Source organism: Alligator sinensis, unplaced genomic scaffold (genome assembly GCF_000455745.1).
Source record: "Alligator sinensis unplaced genomic scaffold, ASM45574v1 scaffold159_1, whole genome shotgun sequence".
Taxonomy (NCBI): domain Eukaryota; kingdom Metazoa; phylum Chordata; order Crocodylia; family Alligatoridae; genus Alligator; species Alligator sinensis.
This window is the reverse complement of record NW_005842222.1, coordinates 1,800,858-1,815,739: the sequence shown is the minus strand read 5'-3', so window position 1 is coordinate 1,815,739 and position 14,882 is coordinate 1,800,858. Positions and strand designations below refer to the sequence as shown.

The following is a 14,882-nucleotide window of genomic DNA, read 5'->3' as shown; positions in this document are numbered from 1 at the left end:
GACCAGGGGCTCTCGGAGCAGTTGCGGGAACCGCAGGTGCCTGGCCTGGGGACAGAGATGGAAGGCCACCCGCCAGGCCCGCACCATGCTGCGGTAGAACGGGGGAAGGACCGCCTCGTTCAGGAAGGTGAGGTCCAGTTGAAACAGCTCCCGGTCAAAGCCGAGGCCCCCCACTCGCCTCAGGAATCGGCACGCCAAGTCGCTGCAGTCTCTCCAGCAGCTCCGGCGGTGGGTCCAGCACCGCACAGCGGTGCCACTTGGGGGAAGAAGAGAAGAAGGGGGATTGTCTAACTATCAGAGGAGTTAGGTTCCAGAGCATCTTTTCAGCTAACAGTCAATAAAATGGTATGTTTAAGATGGAGCTGGTTGAGCTCACGAAAGCATGTAACCTAGCACAGTTTAATGCAGTACTATGGGACTGGACTTAATCTGGGAGATTCCAGCACTGCTGTGACTGAATCCGATGCTTCCTTTTTTTCCTTTTCTCTCAGCTTTTGGTGTTTTTCCTATGAAGGCTCCTGGCCAAGGACATTTCCCCCAGTCAATGTATTAGTCTCAGCACTTGCTGTATCAGTTTGCTTAGACCAGTGTTTCTCAGCCTGGCCCTCAATGTTTGCACATGGGTTCAGGTACAAAAAAGGCTGAGAACCATTGCCTTAGACCAAGCAGTTTAACTTCTATTCAAGCCTTGCCCAATGCTTGTGTTTTTTTCGATATTGATGTTGTCTCAGGTTCCTGATTACATAAAGATTCTTAAGGACTTCTTTTTATATTTATCTGATATATAAAGGGGTTTTTATTCTCATTAATATTAATATGGTCTAATACAACCTATAACACCTTACCCTCGGCTCCCTCAAGACAATAGGTGGAGCTAAATAGTGACATGTTAAACATCTTCCCAAGCAAAAAAAAAAAAAAGGCTATCTTTACACTTTCCATAGATTTTCTTTATGTCAGTATATGTTGTCACAGTAACAGCCCCAATTGTACTCCTGTTCAAATCTTCCTGGAGTTTATCTGCTCACAGAAATACCTATGTTTTTGTGAAATGTTTGCTAGTACAGACTCTGCCCATTTTGTTCTAATGAGGAATTGACCACAATCCTTCCAGCTCCAGTTTCTGCATTGGCTGTCTCATTTTTTTCATTATACAGAGATATAAAATTCATCAGCTTTTCACCTGCTTTGCAATTAAAAATATATATGGAAATACTGTGCTGTAAGATGCGAGAAATTATATTGGCAATTTTCAATTTCTAAGTTCACTACAGATTTAGTAAACTTTATATAATCTTTGTAATGTTTTTTAGTTTAATTTACTGTCTTAATATTTGGAGTTGAATATTAATACCATGTTACACACAGCTTCCATAAGAAAATATTATTTGATTTTTTTTCTATGTATTTTGTATATCTACCTTTGTCCAAGCATAAAAATAGATATGTGCAATGGTCCAAGATTATTTTGGCTGAATACAATATTAACATTTTTGTGCTTCACTCGTAACATTGTTACTTTGAAAAAGCATTTGGATTCTTTGTAGCTAAGCTACAGCAAACAGAAAATTCACTTTCCTATCCTGCTGTACTGTATTTCATACTTTGAGGTGCTCTGATATGTAATCAAATACTGTAGAAATAAAATGCAGATTTGAGGATGTTGCACAGATAAATAGGTGCCTGTACAGTAAGATTTTAAAATCAGCTACTGTTGGCTTCTTTATACAAGTCTAATATAGTCACTCAGCTGTTAAAAACCTGATCCACTATTTAAAAAATATACAAAAACAAATTGTCTATCTTTCTGCCTGATCTCTTTTCAAGTGCTAACACAATGGAAACAGTGGGTGATCTGTCAATGCATTTGGTTTGTCAATGATGGTTTTGTATAAATATTGGGAAGATAAGAAATAAAATTCACACAGTAAAATATGATTTCATCTGCCTTTTCTCTGCAGCTCCATGGCTCACGCTGCGGTGTGAAATTCTCATTTTACACACTTTGCAGGCGGAGCACATGAATTATGCATTGAGCAAGAGAAATCTCCTGCTTCAAGTCCTATATGCATTTACCCAGGTTCTATCTCTATTACCAAGATGAATTGCAAATGGAGAAATGTTTGATGGAATATAGCTTAACTTCTTTGTTTAATATTCATCTTTTTTCCAGAGTAGGTTCTTTAAGTAGGAAACTGTTCTGTTTATACTGTAGGTTTATTTTATTTTTTTTAAAGGTGAAAAATAACACAACATAGATGCTGAATATATCAGAATGTTTTTATATCTTTGATTTGGAATGCAAAGCTCTCTCTCTTTCTCTCTCTCTACCCTGTGCAGACATATCTGTTGGTAATGTTTGTATCGGTCATTGGCTTTTTATTATTCCTAGAAAGCCCTTGAATTTCTTTTTCTTAAACATCAAAGGAAAAAGAGTTGTAATGAGAGGCCAATTACCTTACTTGCTTTGCCTTTTGTGTTTGCCTTTGACTTAAATATAAATTTTAAAGTGTTATACATTCCAAACTATGAAGTAGAGAATAACTTGACCAATGCTCTAATTTTAGCTTTATCTTGATCTGGTTGCTTTCTAGTTTTTCCAGACAAGGAAGTTTACAGTTCTCAAAAGACAATCATGCACTTGTTTAAAGGAAAGCCAGAGTTATTGTCTCAATATAAAGTTTTGATACTTCACATAGTGAAGTTTCTCTTGCTGTGTATTATTAGAATTTAAATAATGATTCTGTAGTTGTCAGGTTTTTTTACCCTCTAAATGCACTGAAATATTTTTACAGAAAAAAATTACCTCATAATGAAATTTCTTATACATTTTCTGATCCCAAAAATATTTTGGGAAAAATGAAGCAAATCTGTTGAGTTCTTGAGCTGCCAGAGTCTGAGGGGACACATTTGCCATGCTTTAAAGATGGACTGCAAAAAACAATCCATCTTTCTGAACAGTGTTCAGAAAAACACTAATTTCTTTTATTTCTCTACCGTTATGAGATGTTCTTGGTGGTTGCTGTTTCAGTAAAGCTGTCTCAGAATGTGACACCATTAATGCTCACAGTCCTTATTGAAAACATATGGTTAATAATATGTGTGATGTTGTCGAATGCTGTACTGTAAGAATATTTGGACAACAGAAATACTAAGAGGAGATCACATGAGCCTATTCAAATGGCAGTTGAGTTTATTTTGTTCCTGGAACCAGGACTACATCATCTGACACCTGTAAATCAATGATAGTTGATAATGACAGGGAGGGTATAACAAGGGATGGATTGCACTAGACATGCCCTGTACTTTATACTTCCAAAGTTGTTGTTGGCAGTTTCTTGATTTGAGAATGGCCTCTACCATGACTCGTTCATGGGTCTTGAGGTGACTTAAGAGTCCAGTCTTTGAGCCACAGATCCATCTGCAAAAGTTGCTGGCCTTTCCATAGGGGAGAGTAGGCAGTAGGCCAGGATTCCTTTTCTTTTCCTTCCTCTACTCTCTCTTCTCTGCTTTGAGGGCAAGATGCATTACCTCAAAGTAGACTGCGACCTGGTTGAGGTTGCAGCACCACTGGATTTCAGTTGCAGCTAGCCTCTTCCAGCTCTTGATGTTGGCATCCATTTTCTTGAGGTATGCTTTCAAGAAAGGTTGTCCTTGTAGCGTTTCCTCTGGCCATTATGAGATCTCAGTCGAGTGCTCAGGGTTTGGAACAGGCTCCCCACAGTGGTGGCATCCACCTTGACGATCTTCAAAAAGTGTCTTGTTGCCCATCTTACTGGTGTCATCTGATCCCAGCAGTCTTTCCAGCCCGCACGCAAGGGGGCTGGACCTGATAATCTGAAAGGTCCCTTCTGGCCCTTAAAAACTAAAACTATAAAATTATTTTCTTGTACTTCAGCTGTTGCAGTTCCCTGAAGAGGTAAACCAGAATACTCAAGATTTGCAGTTTTGGAAAGGGTGTGTTTTAAACTTCTGGGTGTCAGTAATAGTCTGGTAGATGTAGGGCAGCTGGATTGTATGATCCCACTTCTCCAATGGTGTTAACAGGCAGAGCCTGTGTCCAAACAGAAGGCTGAAGAAAGTGCAGGAGCTTACCGCAGACCGAAGGAATCCTCAGAGCACTACATTGTGTATGGGAGATTTGGTCCATGACTTGGGCTCCAAAATTCTGTTGCATTCCAAATAATACTGTTTTATTCACATGGAGGTATTTTTGTTGGTTCATAAGGAGGGAGAAATACTGTTGCTTAAATTCAGCTTGGTTTCTTCCAAAAGGGTACTGTTATCAGGTTTTCCATTTTTTTTCCCTCTGCAGAAAAATTTTAACCATTTGATCTTTTTCTAGAAGTTTTATTTATGTTTATATCATTAAAAAATGCTCTAGGGTTACTAAACCAGAAAGGTATTGGGGGGAGGGGGGAGTAATAAAGCAGGAGGTAGTTAAAAAGTTTATTTCAACTGCAAAGTTAATTAAGAAGTTTGTGGAATATAATTCAGTTTATGCATACTAAGAATTCTTACCATGAGAACTTGCAGAATGCTGACATGAGCGAAATGGGTACATATTTTTCTTTTAAAGTGGAGAAAATATGCTTTGCTGTTATAAAAATATAGGCGAGTATTCTTTTTACTTGGATAGCAGTAGATGAAATATTCATGTGTTTTGACAGAGAGAAGAAAAAACACAGCAAAAGAAAAAAACTCCCAATAAACAAGATGTGTCCTTACTAGATCTGGATGATTGTAAGTATTCTGTTTAAGCTATTATATCTCTTTAAGAATGCAGTCAAAGACTACCTGATCAGTGGGGATCATGGTTTTCTCCTTAAAAAAATCCAAAATTCTCTGATTAAAAACCCCAACACCCATGTTTTTCTCTGATTAAAATGAAATGCTACTATATATATAGGTATCAGTTGAACACAATGTTTTATTGATATATTTACAATTTGAAAGCGGTTTGGCACCCTACCAGTGCCTTAGTCGTTATAATAAATATTAAATACCTGCATATTGTGGCATTTGATTTTTGGGTTTTTTTATCATGGAAAATCAAGGCTCTTCCTGCCCCCTTCACTCACCAGGATGTGAGTCCAGCTGCAGCTGTCCCTTGTGCAGAGGGGTCTACGGCCCCGGTTCTGTCTGTAGCTCCAGCCCCTGCCGGTGGGGGGCGAGGGGAAGCACCCGCTACTGGCTTGGCCATGCCTGCCCACTGCCCCCTGCTCACGGCTTCCTCGCTGTCAGTGGCTTTCTGCTTCAAAGGGAAAAATCCATAATTTCACCTTTAAAAGGTAAATCCATGTTTTTTCATATTTTTCCACACAAAATGGAAAACCCAGATCCCTGCTGATCAGTACAATTAAGTCTTCAGTGCCTGAGGCAATCATCCTGTTCATTTAGCATATCAGTTCACAGAAACAAATAGTTGTCAGTCAGATCACATATTTGTTCTTTATCAAATGCAATTAAGGAAATTACTCTTGTCAAGTTTAAGACTGTCAGAAACAGTCTTAAATATTTTAATGTGCTGGTATTTTAAACCTGCATTTGTTTTGAAGTTTTGTGATCTGGACTTTGTATGAGGAAAGTCTGAAAAATTAAGGTTATTTAAGGTAGAGAAGAGGAGAGCAGGGATTTTATAAGAGTATACCTGAAGGGCAATTTACAGAGAGGATGGAACGGGCTTTTCTCTGTGAATGTAGGGGACAAGAGTAGGAGCAATGGCCTTAAACTCCAGCAGGGTAAATTTAAGTTGGAGATTAGGAGGAAATTCCTGACTGTGAGGTTAGTCATGCATTGTAACAGGCTACCTAGAAAAATTGTGGAATCTCCATTCTTGGAAATTTTCAAGAGCAGGTTAGATACTTGGCTGGGATGGTTTAAGTCAAGAATGATCCTGCCTTGAGCAGGAAGCTGGACTAGATGACCTCACGAAGTCTCTTACAATTCTATTTTCCTATGATCCAATGATCTTATGCCCTTTAAATGGAATTATTGCTTTAGGCCTATTGTGGATGCTCGTTAAAGTTGAAGTGATACAGTTAATCTGTGAGCTAATTCCATTACTATAAAGGAGACATGAATAAAAATTTGAATAGTCAAACATAGTACTGGAGGTCAGGGGAGAAGAAATGTAACAGTTTTCTAGACTAAATCCTGCAGTATATATTCTCTGGGACTGTAAATGTTCTAATTTCAAGACTGCTCCCTTTAAGTGCAGTATATGTTGGAATCGCATGCAAGTGAATGAGAGTTTTGCATATAGAGTTCGTAAAAGGTTTAATTTGCTAAGTAAAATCGAAGTATATAGCACTATATGAATAATATAGAAACAGACCAGGCAAGGATTACAGAAACAAAGAATGAAGAACTGTGTTACCAGTCTATAAAAGCTTAATATTATTGAGCCATAAAATATTTTAAATCAAACTTACTAATTTTATTATATTAGTTTCTGTTGGCACTCCATCAGCCATTCTTCAAAGCACTTCAGGTTATTTTTTTTTTCAGTAGATAAGCATGGTAGATAACATAAGCAGTTCGTCATTGTTTTCTGAGATGTTAAAGATTAATATCTGAGAGTTCAAAATGTGTTTGAGCATAACTCAGCTAAATCAAGATGCTAAGTTTTTATATGTTTAATCAAAATAATATCGTTTCCTTTTAGGAACAATGCTTTTACTTTTAAGAAGTTGATTTAAAAATAGATTTAACTGCTATTTTTTTCCCTCTGCAGTTAGTTTTGTTTCGACTCCTGTGGTAGTTCCCAGACCAGCTATTTTGCCTCCAAGTTTAGTTGCTGACCTAGAGGGCTTAAAGCTGACAAGTTCATCTGTCATTGATGTAAGTTTTCTCCCTCTCCTTCTCCCTCTCCCGCTCTTTCTCCGTCTACCACTATATTGTGATTTTTCACATTTTTGAGGCAGTTACTGATGAAAATGAATTAAGTCCTTTGTAAGGGATATCACAGTTTCTAATGTTACTATTTTGTAGGCAGATCTGGCAACTTTTCCTAATCTGAGTCATAGAAATCTGAAAGATGGGGAGAAGAAAATATGAATAACAAATACTTAATACAACTGTCTTTAGCATGCCCATTTGCTCCCTCCTTTCTGGCCCCAGGGAAAGTTTCACTCACAATAAGAACCAAGAGAACCTGAAAACAGTGAAAATTTTTAAAAATAGAAGCTAGAAATAAATATGTTCACTTTGTGCTCTGTCCAAATGGAGAGCAAGAATTAATTCTACAAATATCAGCATTTTTACACAAATAACACTGAATAAAATAGTCCTCAGCCTACTGCTCTACCCACTATCCACTTTTGAAAGGAAGGAAGAGGAAAAAAAAGGTTATTTGCTGGTAGTCTTAGAAAGTGTATAATTTACCATAATTGATGTATTTGATGTACCATAATTTACCATAATTGATGTAATATCCCTTATCCAAGAACTTATATAATTACCTTGGGTACTATACCTAGAGTTGATAGTCCAGTGCTTTCTTGCTCAGATACAACAAAGGTTGGCAGAAATACATCGCTCTTATCAAGGTACATGTTACTTTGTCATCACCCTCACTTTGAGGGTTGTCTTCACTTGTGTTTTTCAGCCGTTGATACAGCTGAAACCACTAGCATACAGTACTGTTCCAGTGTAAGTAACGGTTTCCTTTTGGTTAAGTGTTGCATTGGGGCTCTACAACCATGTAAAAATCCATGGAGTCTTGTTTATTTGCTGTCATTAAGAAAACGTTTTGACCAATTCTTTTCAGTTTTTTATGAAACATTAAAAAGGGCACTAGAGTTCAGTAGGAACTTTACACACATGACCTTAGGTTTTGTCCCATTGTTCTCACTTGGCACCTGTCTGTGGGGAAATTGACTATATTGGAATAACTGTTCTGCTATCACTGTTCCAGGCTTGCCAATCCTATGGACATTGTTATAAGATAAAAGTATTACAAAAAAATTATTTTTCCAGAATAGTTCCTGACAGCCGAGTAATTATTTTAGTATAAAATGAATGTATTCAAAATAGCTATTCCAGAGCACGTGGAGGGGTATAGTTATATTGGTCCTTTTCTTCCATGTAGACAAGGTGAAGACTGGCCTGGCACAAGGACTGTGGTAATTACAGGCGCACAAGGGCTATGGTAATTACAGGTGCAGAAGTTTGTAAGGCCTCTACTGTGCCAGGGGTCTATGATTCGCTGGCACCTGAAAGGGTTAATCTCTCAGAGCATTGGCCTGCGGCCCAGCCCCACCGTGAGGCCCACTACTATTAACGAATACAAACACCAAAGTAAGGGTTAATAACCAATCTGTATTACAAGCCAAAAATAACAATAATCATAACAACATGAACTAGTTAACAACCACTTAACAGAACGCTATATACAAATATATACAGAGCGCCATACCAGCCTGTTACCAGCGGTGGCAGCCAAGAACACTGACACCCAGGCTGCAGGCCCCTACTGTCAGATCCCTGTCAGGCAGAGGATTTCTACCCTTTCCTCCACAAGTGGAGTACTTGGAGACCTCTAAAGGGAAAGGTGATACTTTACCTGTCCTATGGGAAATGAAGGTGAGTATCTCAGGTGAGAATTCCGGTGTCTCTGCACACATTCCACTCAGCACCTGCACTCCCAATCTTCCCAGCCTCTCCAACAGGTTCAACACCACTCAAAACTCTCAGGCTGTCAGACTCAGCTCACACAGCTTCTCGGCGCATGCACTCTTCACCATATACGCAGACACGCACGTGCGCTCCTGCACACTCATGCACACGCATACATATACACACACATACACACCAAGATGGTGCCTCATGCTGGCTTATGTAGTGGCTGCCTCACGCCACCTGCCAATCATACCATGGTCCAATCACTGCTTGCACATCTCAATCAATCAATGTCACTCAACAGTATCATTTTCTTGGACCACTCATATTCATTATCACTTCATAACTTATTAACATATTAAGTTCCTGCTCTTTGGTTATATATAACAAGGTTTGAACTGCACATGCCTCAGTTTCCTAAGTAGGTCATAGCATCATCAAGGTCAGAAGTTTAGATGTTCCAGAGACTTCTAACCTCTAGTCATCCTACGCATGCGTAATCACTATTATGACTAGGCCAGGACTCGCACTGTTTACAAAGGCTTAAAATATTTTAAATACTTTATAATTTTAAAATAAGCGAAAGATGAAGTACTACACAGTTTTGTTCTACATCTCTTTTAGATTCTGATTAACTGTACCTGAACTATACAAATTGAGAGGGGATTTCAGGAGAAAAGTGCTAATAGTAACCAGGTCTCCTGCATCAAGCTGGAAACATGAGTGCATCATCTTCCTCACATTAAACAAAGTCACACTTGGGTTTCTGCCACAGGAAACAAGGCTCTCCTATACCAACCTTCAAAAGCCCTGAGGTGATGGACCACTGGTGATGAAGACAGGACCAGTGAATCCACCAGTTTCCAATCACAAATCTGCATTCAGGGGCAGTAGCTTGATGGTCCTCTTGCACCTGGGTTGAGAAAGCGATGCAATTCAGCAACTGCCACCATGACTGAGGAGTGCTGTTCAGGTTCCTCTCTGCTCACCCTACACAGGGAGGGGCCTAGAAAATGTGCCATAAACCTAGGTTGTCTTATCTACTCCCAGCTTGATAACCACATCCACCAGGATTGCTCTCTCTGCGATCTTGAACATCATAACACAACAATGATTTTTTGCAACATGGAACATTTACACCGTGATGGACAACCAAGACAGTATACGACTGGAAACAACAAGCTGCCATTGCCTCTAGGGAACTAGTGAGATACTCAGAGCTGTGATACTGATGTTGTGAGACAAGATGGCCAGATGAGGAACAGCTGAGGGAAGGGCGTGGAAGCTGCACTTTCTTCTGGAAGGAGAAATCGGCCCAGGACAGGTGCATTCATGGCATCAGTTTAACCAGCTGGTTCTTCATGTGAGTCAAATTACAGAGCTTCTCATGGGCATCAGTGAATGTCTTATGACCCTCCTTAAGATCCGCTATAGTGCTGATGCCCCAACACTCAATGCTGTTGATGTCAAAGAATAATTCTACTCCAACCTTGACCATGTTCCAACTAATACTCCCAAGAAGGACAAGATCATACTTCTTGGTAACTTCAGTGCTGGAGTTGGGTATGACTTGTAACTCTGGAGTGGCACCATTGGGAAGGAAGGAGCAGGAAAAGTCAGTTGCAACAGCATCTATCTCCTGAGCAAATGCATGAAATGCAGTCTTGTCATTACAAACACCAAGCGCCATCTTCAGATGGTGTGACAAATACAAGACTACCTGTAGACACCCTCACTCTAAGCCAGGGGTAGGCAATGTTTTTTGGCCGGAGTGCTGAAGAAAACATAATGTCTACCTTGGAAGGTGCCAGAGTGCTGACGTGCCAGACTGCCGACATGCTGGAGCCCAGAGCAGCTGTTTGCAGCCTCCCGGCTGCAGCTGGCCCACGGAGCCTGCAGCAGGGCTTGCAGCCTCCCAGCCGCCTGCTGGGAGCAGCCTGGGCTCCATGGCCGGCAGCAGCTGCTTAGAGCCCATGCTGGCAGTGGTGTGCCGAGCAAAATGGCCTCGCGTGCCATGCTCGGCACGTGTGCCAGGGGTTGCTGACCCCTGCTCTAAGCACTAGTACCTCCTCAACTATGTTATTGTTAGAGCCTATGATCCCAGATGTCCATACCAAATGAGCCACATGCGGAACAGATGACTGCTGGATGGTTAATCATTTTGTAAGATCCATTATGAACACCTGGCTTGCTTTTAAACATCAAAAACAGCTAAAAGGAATGTGAAGGTTTTTCAGCATCAAATCTCTTCAAGACCCAAAGGTTTTTAAGGATCCAACATCATCTTCACAAAAAGCTCTCAGTCTTGCCTACAGCTGAAGGCAGCAACACTGAGGAACTCTGGAAGGGGTTTAAAACCACTGTCCATATGGCCTATGCTAAATCCATTGATCCAAGCCCTCCTCATGTGGAAGAAAATGACTCATTCTACTTGGCAAGATGACACTTCATCTCAACAGAAGAAGGAGACATAGCTCCTCAAAGCCAAAGTTCAAAGGAGAATCCAGGAAATCAAAAACCAGTGATGGCAAGAAGATTCAGCTGTATGCTGACAAACGAGACATATATAGTTTCCCCCAGGCAATGGAAGTCATCTATGGTCCAACCTCCAACAGTCCTACTTTCCTGCAATTGCAGAATGGTTCGACATTCCTCAAGAGACAAAGAATCTATCCACTCTAGAAGAAAAGAGCACTTCAAGGAACTCCTGAACCATGAGTCAATTGTGACCAGTGCTACCACCAAGTCCATCTCCAAATATCCTGAAAGAGGATCCCTCGCCAACCCTCCTATCCTAAAAGAAGTCTAGCATACCAGCAAGGTTACCAAGAACAAGGCTATTGGACCAGATGCCATATCTGATGAAATATTTAAGGCTGGTGACAAGAAACTGGTACTGAGATTACTTTGTAATCAAATATATTCTTTGAATTTGGAAAATGAGATGTCTGGGGACCTAAGGAATGCTAACATTGTGACTGTCTTCAAGAAAGGAGATAAGTCTCTGAGCAAACTATTGAGGTATTGCCATCCTTTCCACAGAAGGAGAAAATCCTCCTGAACCATCATGTACCTCTTGCTGAAGAAGTCCTGCTGGAATCTGTGTGTTGCTTCAGAGCATTCCACAGGGCAGTTGACATGATCTTTGTTGCCTGTTAGCTCCAGGAGAAGTTTCATTGACATTTACTAAGGCCTTTGACTTCATTAATCATGAAGCTTTGTGGAAAGTACTGGCCAGATCTGGATGTCCTGAAAAATGCATCAAGGTCCTGAGGCTTCTCCGTGATCAGATGACTGCAACCATTCTTTGTAGCAGATCAGAGACAGATCCATTTGTCATCCAAACTGGAGTCGAGCAAGAATGCATCATTGCCTCAGTTCTCTTCTCCATTTTTTGACCATCACCCTGGTTCTTGTTAAGGGCCACTTCCTTTCAAAATTGACCTTGAATGCCAAACTGATGGAAGGCTCTTCAATCTGTCATGTTTTCTCTTGAAGACTAAATATTTAAAATAACCATTCTTGCACATGCTGAAAAAAACCTCCAGACCATGCTGGACCCCTTCTCAGAAGCCTAACAAACTTTGGGCCTCTCCCTCTCAACATTGAGAAAACTGAAGTGCTTTGTCAGCCTGCTCCAGGCACCCTCCCCGCCTCAAATTGCCATCAAGGGAAAGACTCTGAAAGTAGTCAAGCACTTCCCTTACCTCAATAGTCACCTCTTTCAGAGAGCCCACATTGATGAGGAAGCACACCCCCTTTGCTTTCCTCTGGAAATTGCTTCAGCATGTTTTTATTCATCACAATTTCTGGAACAACACCAAGATCCAGGTCTACAATGCAGTCCTCACCTCCACTCTTCTCTGAAACTTGGGTGACCTACCACTGGCATCTCAAGATCCTGGAGAGGTATGACCAGTGATGCCTCTGGAAAATCTTCCACATCAAATGGGAAGATTACCGCACAAAAGCCAGCATCTGTGCTGAAGCTAATGTTACCAGCATTGAGTCCATGATCCTCAAACACCAACTTTTCTGGACTGGACATTGTGTGTGGATGTCTGACTCAGTTCCCAGAACAAGTGCTTCTTTCCCAGCTTAGTTGTAGCCTGAGATCTCTCAGAGGCCAGAGGAAATGCTACAAGGACAAATTGAAGGCATACCTCAAGAAAGCAGATGCCAGTATGAAGAGCTGGGAGGAGCTATCTGCAAACCAGCTCCAGTGGTGCTGCAGCCTCTCAACTAGGTGGCAGCCCAGTTCAAAGTCAAGTGTCTTGCCCTTGAAGCAGAGGAAGTAAAATGAGAGAAACCACAGCCTATGGCTTACTCTTCCCTGTGGAGACACCTGCACCTTCTACCAACCCTGTCATCAGGCTGGTTTTTGGGTAAGGGAAGGGAAGCAGAATAGTTAAGTTGAAGGGGGCAATTCAAACTGAACTCTAGTTCTGTGTAATCCAACTTTTCTCTAGACTCTAAAATAATTCCTGTGTTCTGACAACACACTATCTCTAACTCTTCTGGATGTGCTGCAGCTTTGGTGATAACAGAATGTTTCTTGAAGTACCTGTGTCTTGTTCCAGATCTTTGAAATGCAGGCATTTTTATCTTATGCAAACAGGTGTTGAGTCTACTTGTGACCAGTTTTTCATGACATGAAAAATACATCAAATAAAAAAGGAATTTCAAACGAATCTTCATTTTTATTTTTTTTCTATACCGCTATACTTACCAAAACTGTTGAAAAACAAACTGCAAATGTTGATCTACCTAGATAGTACAGATATAGGGCTCGGTTCTGTTGTTTGAACTGTGTACTCAACTTTTGTTAATTTTAGTTGTATTTTTAGATCCTACATTCAGATTCTGTACAGTTGATTATCTCTAGTCATGTATTATCTAAAATTATTGGCCAGTTTTCCTAAAAATAGATAAATAAAAAACACTTTCCTGGCCTTATGTTGAGGTGTCCCTTTTAAAAATAGTGTTTCAAATGTAATGTCTGAGAATTAGTTCTAAAATAAGAAGGATAATTGTAATACTTCAGAAAACTTTTTTCCTTCAGTGGGAGAGAAAATGAATTTAACTGTAGGGCACATGCCGAACTAACACTAAGAAATTAATTTATTACCAGGCAATGGAGAGCATGGAGTAAAAATAGATAAGTACAGTATATGACCCTAATATCAAAGAAATGTAGCAGCCACTTATCTTAGAATATGTCAGACAGTCTATTATTCAAATCATGCAGCACTGTAATTGGATACAGCTTTTATAAAGCCTATCAATAAAGCCCATTTCTCTAAATTCATGGCTGCTGAACATCATTGAAAGTATAAATACAAAAAACTGTATTACAGTAATGCTAAGGGTCTATTTAAACCTGCAAAAACAAAGTAGATCTGAATAGAAACTGCTTAACACTCTGCTTTGTCTGTTTTGAAACTCATTTGTTTGAACATACATATATTAGTTAAATATATATACTTCAAACCCTTTCTGGTTTGCTACAGGGAAATTGAAAAACCTTAGTATAGATCCTATTATCTCTTTAGTAGGATTTGAAACCCCAGGAAACTGTAGCTCTCACTTCCATTGGCTGCCTGACTCTCTCACTTGACTGCTTTGTGCATTCATTTAACCTAAAACAGGAATGTGTCTTTATCTGATAGAATGTTAGTTTATATTATTAATCATTTATGTAGCACTGCAAGTTCTTTATTCAACAGAGAAAAGTCCAGTCATTCTTCTGTAAGTTTACAATTTAATACGGACACACAAGACAACTGCTTAGTTATACTGTGCTATAGAGAATTAGCATAGAAGAAATGGAAACAAAAGCAACATAAAGGAAAGTTGATGGATTCTTGTAAAGGATTAGGAGGAAATGTGAACAGGTAGGAGCAAGATGGGCAAAAATGTGCTGTGAGGAGGCAGAAAAGCTGAAAGCTACAGTAAGTCAGTTTTACAGAGGTACAATCCCATTGCCCACTTTTGAGAATCAAGGATAAACTGTATTAACACTTCCCTCTCTTTCCCCCTCCCCCCATATAATGCTATATACATCTGGTAACTTAATTGCAGCCCATTGGAGTTAATTGACAGTCATTCCTGTCAGAGGCACAGCAGTTCATCTTAGAAGGGCTACATGTGTAAAGGGCTATGCCGCTCCTCTTTTATACCAGGCTTTGGCTTGGATCAGTAATGATAGCCTGAAACAAGATGTCTGTTTATAGCCTCAAAGTTTCAAACAAACCACAGGC

General features: G+C 40.0%; 1 protein-coding gene across 1 annotated transcript in view; it reads left to right on the top strand.

Moving 5' to 3' along the window:
* The window catches only part of LOC102374573 (AP-3 complex subunit beta-1), a 174,342-nt gene that overhangs the window by 83,767 nt on the left and 75,693 nt on the right, over positions 1-14,882 (top strand). Inside the window, exons 16-17 of the mRNA XM_014521527.2 lie at positions 4,671-4,743; positions 6,737-6,843. Of these exons, the coding sequence (XP_014377013.2) occupies positions 4,671-4,743; positions 6,737-6,843 (180 nt within the window). The remainder of the gene's footprint in view (positions 1-4,670; positions 4,744-6,736; positions 6,844-14,882) is intronic.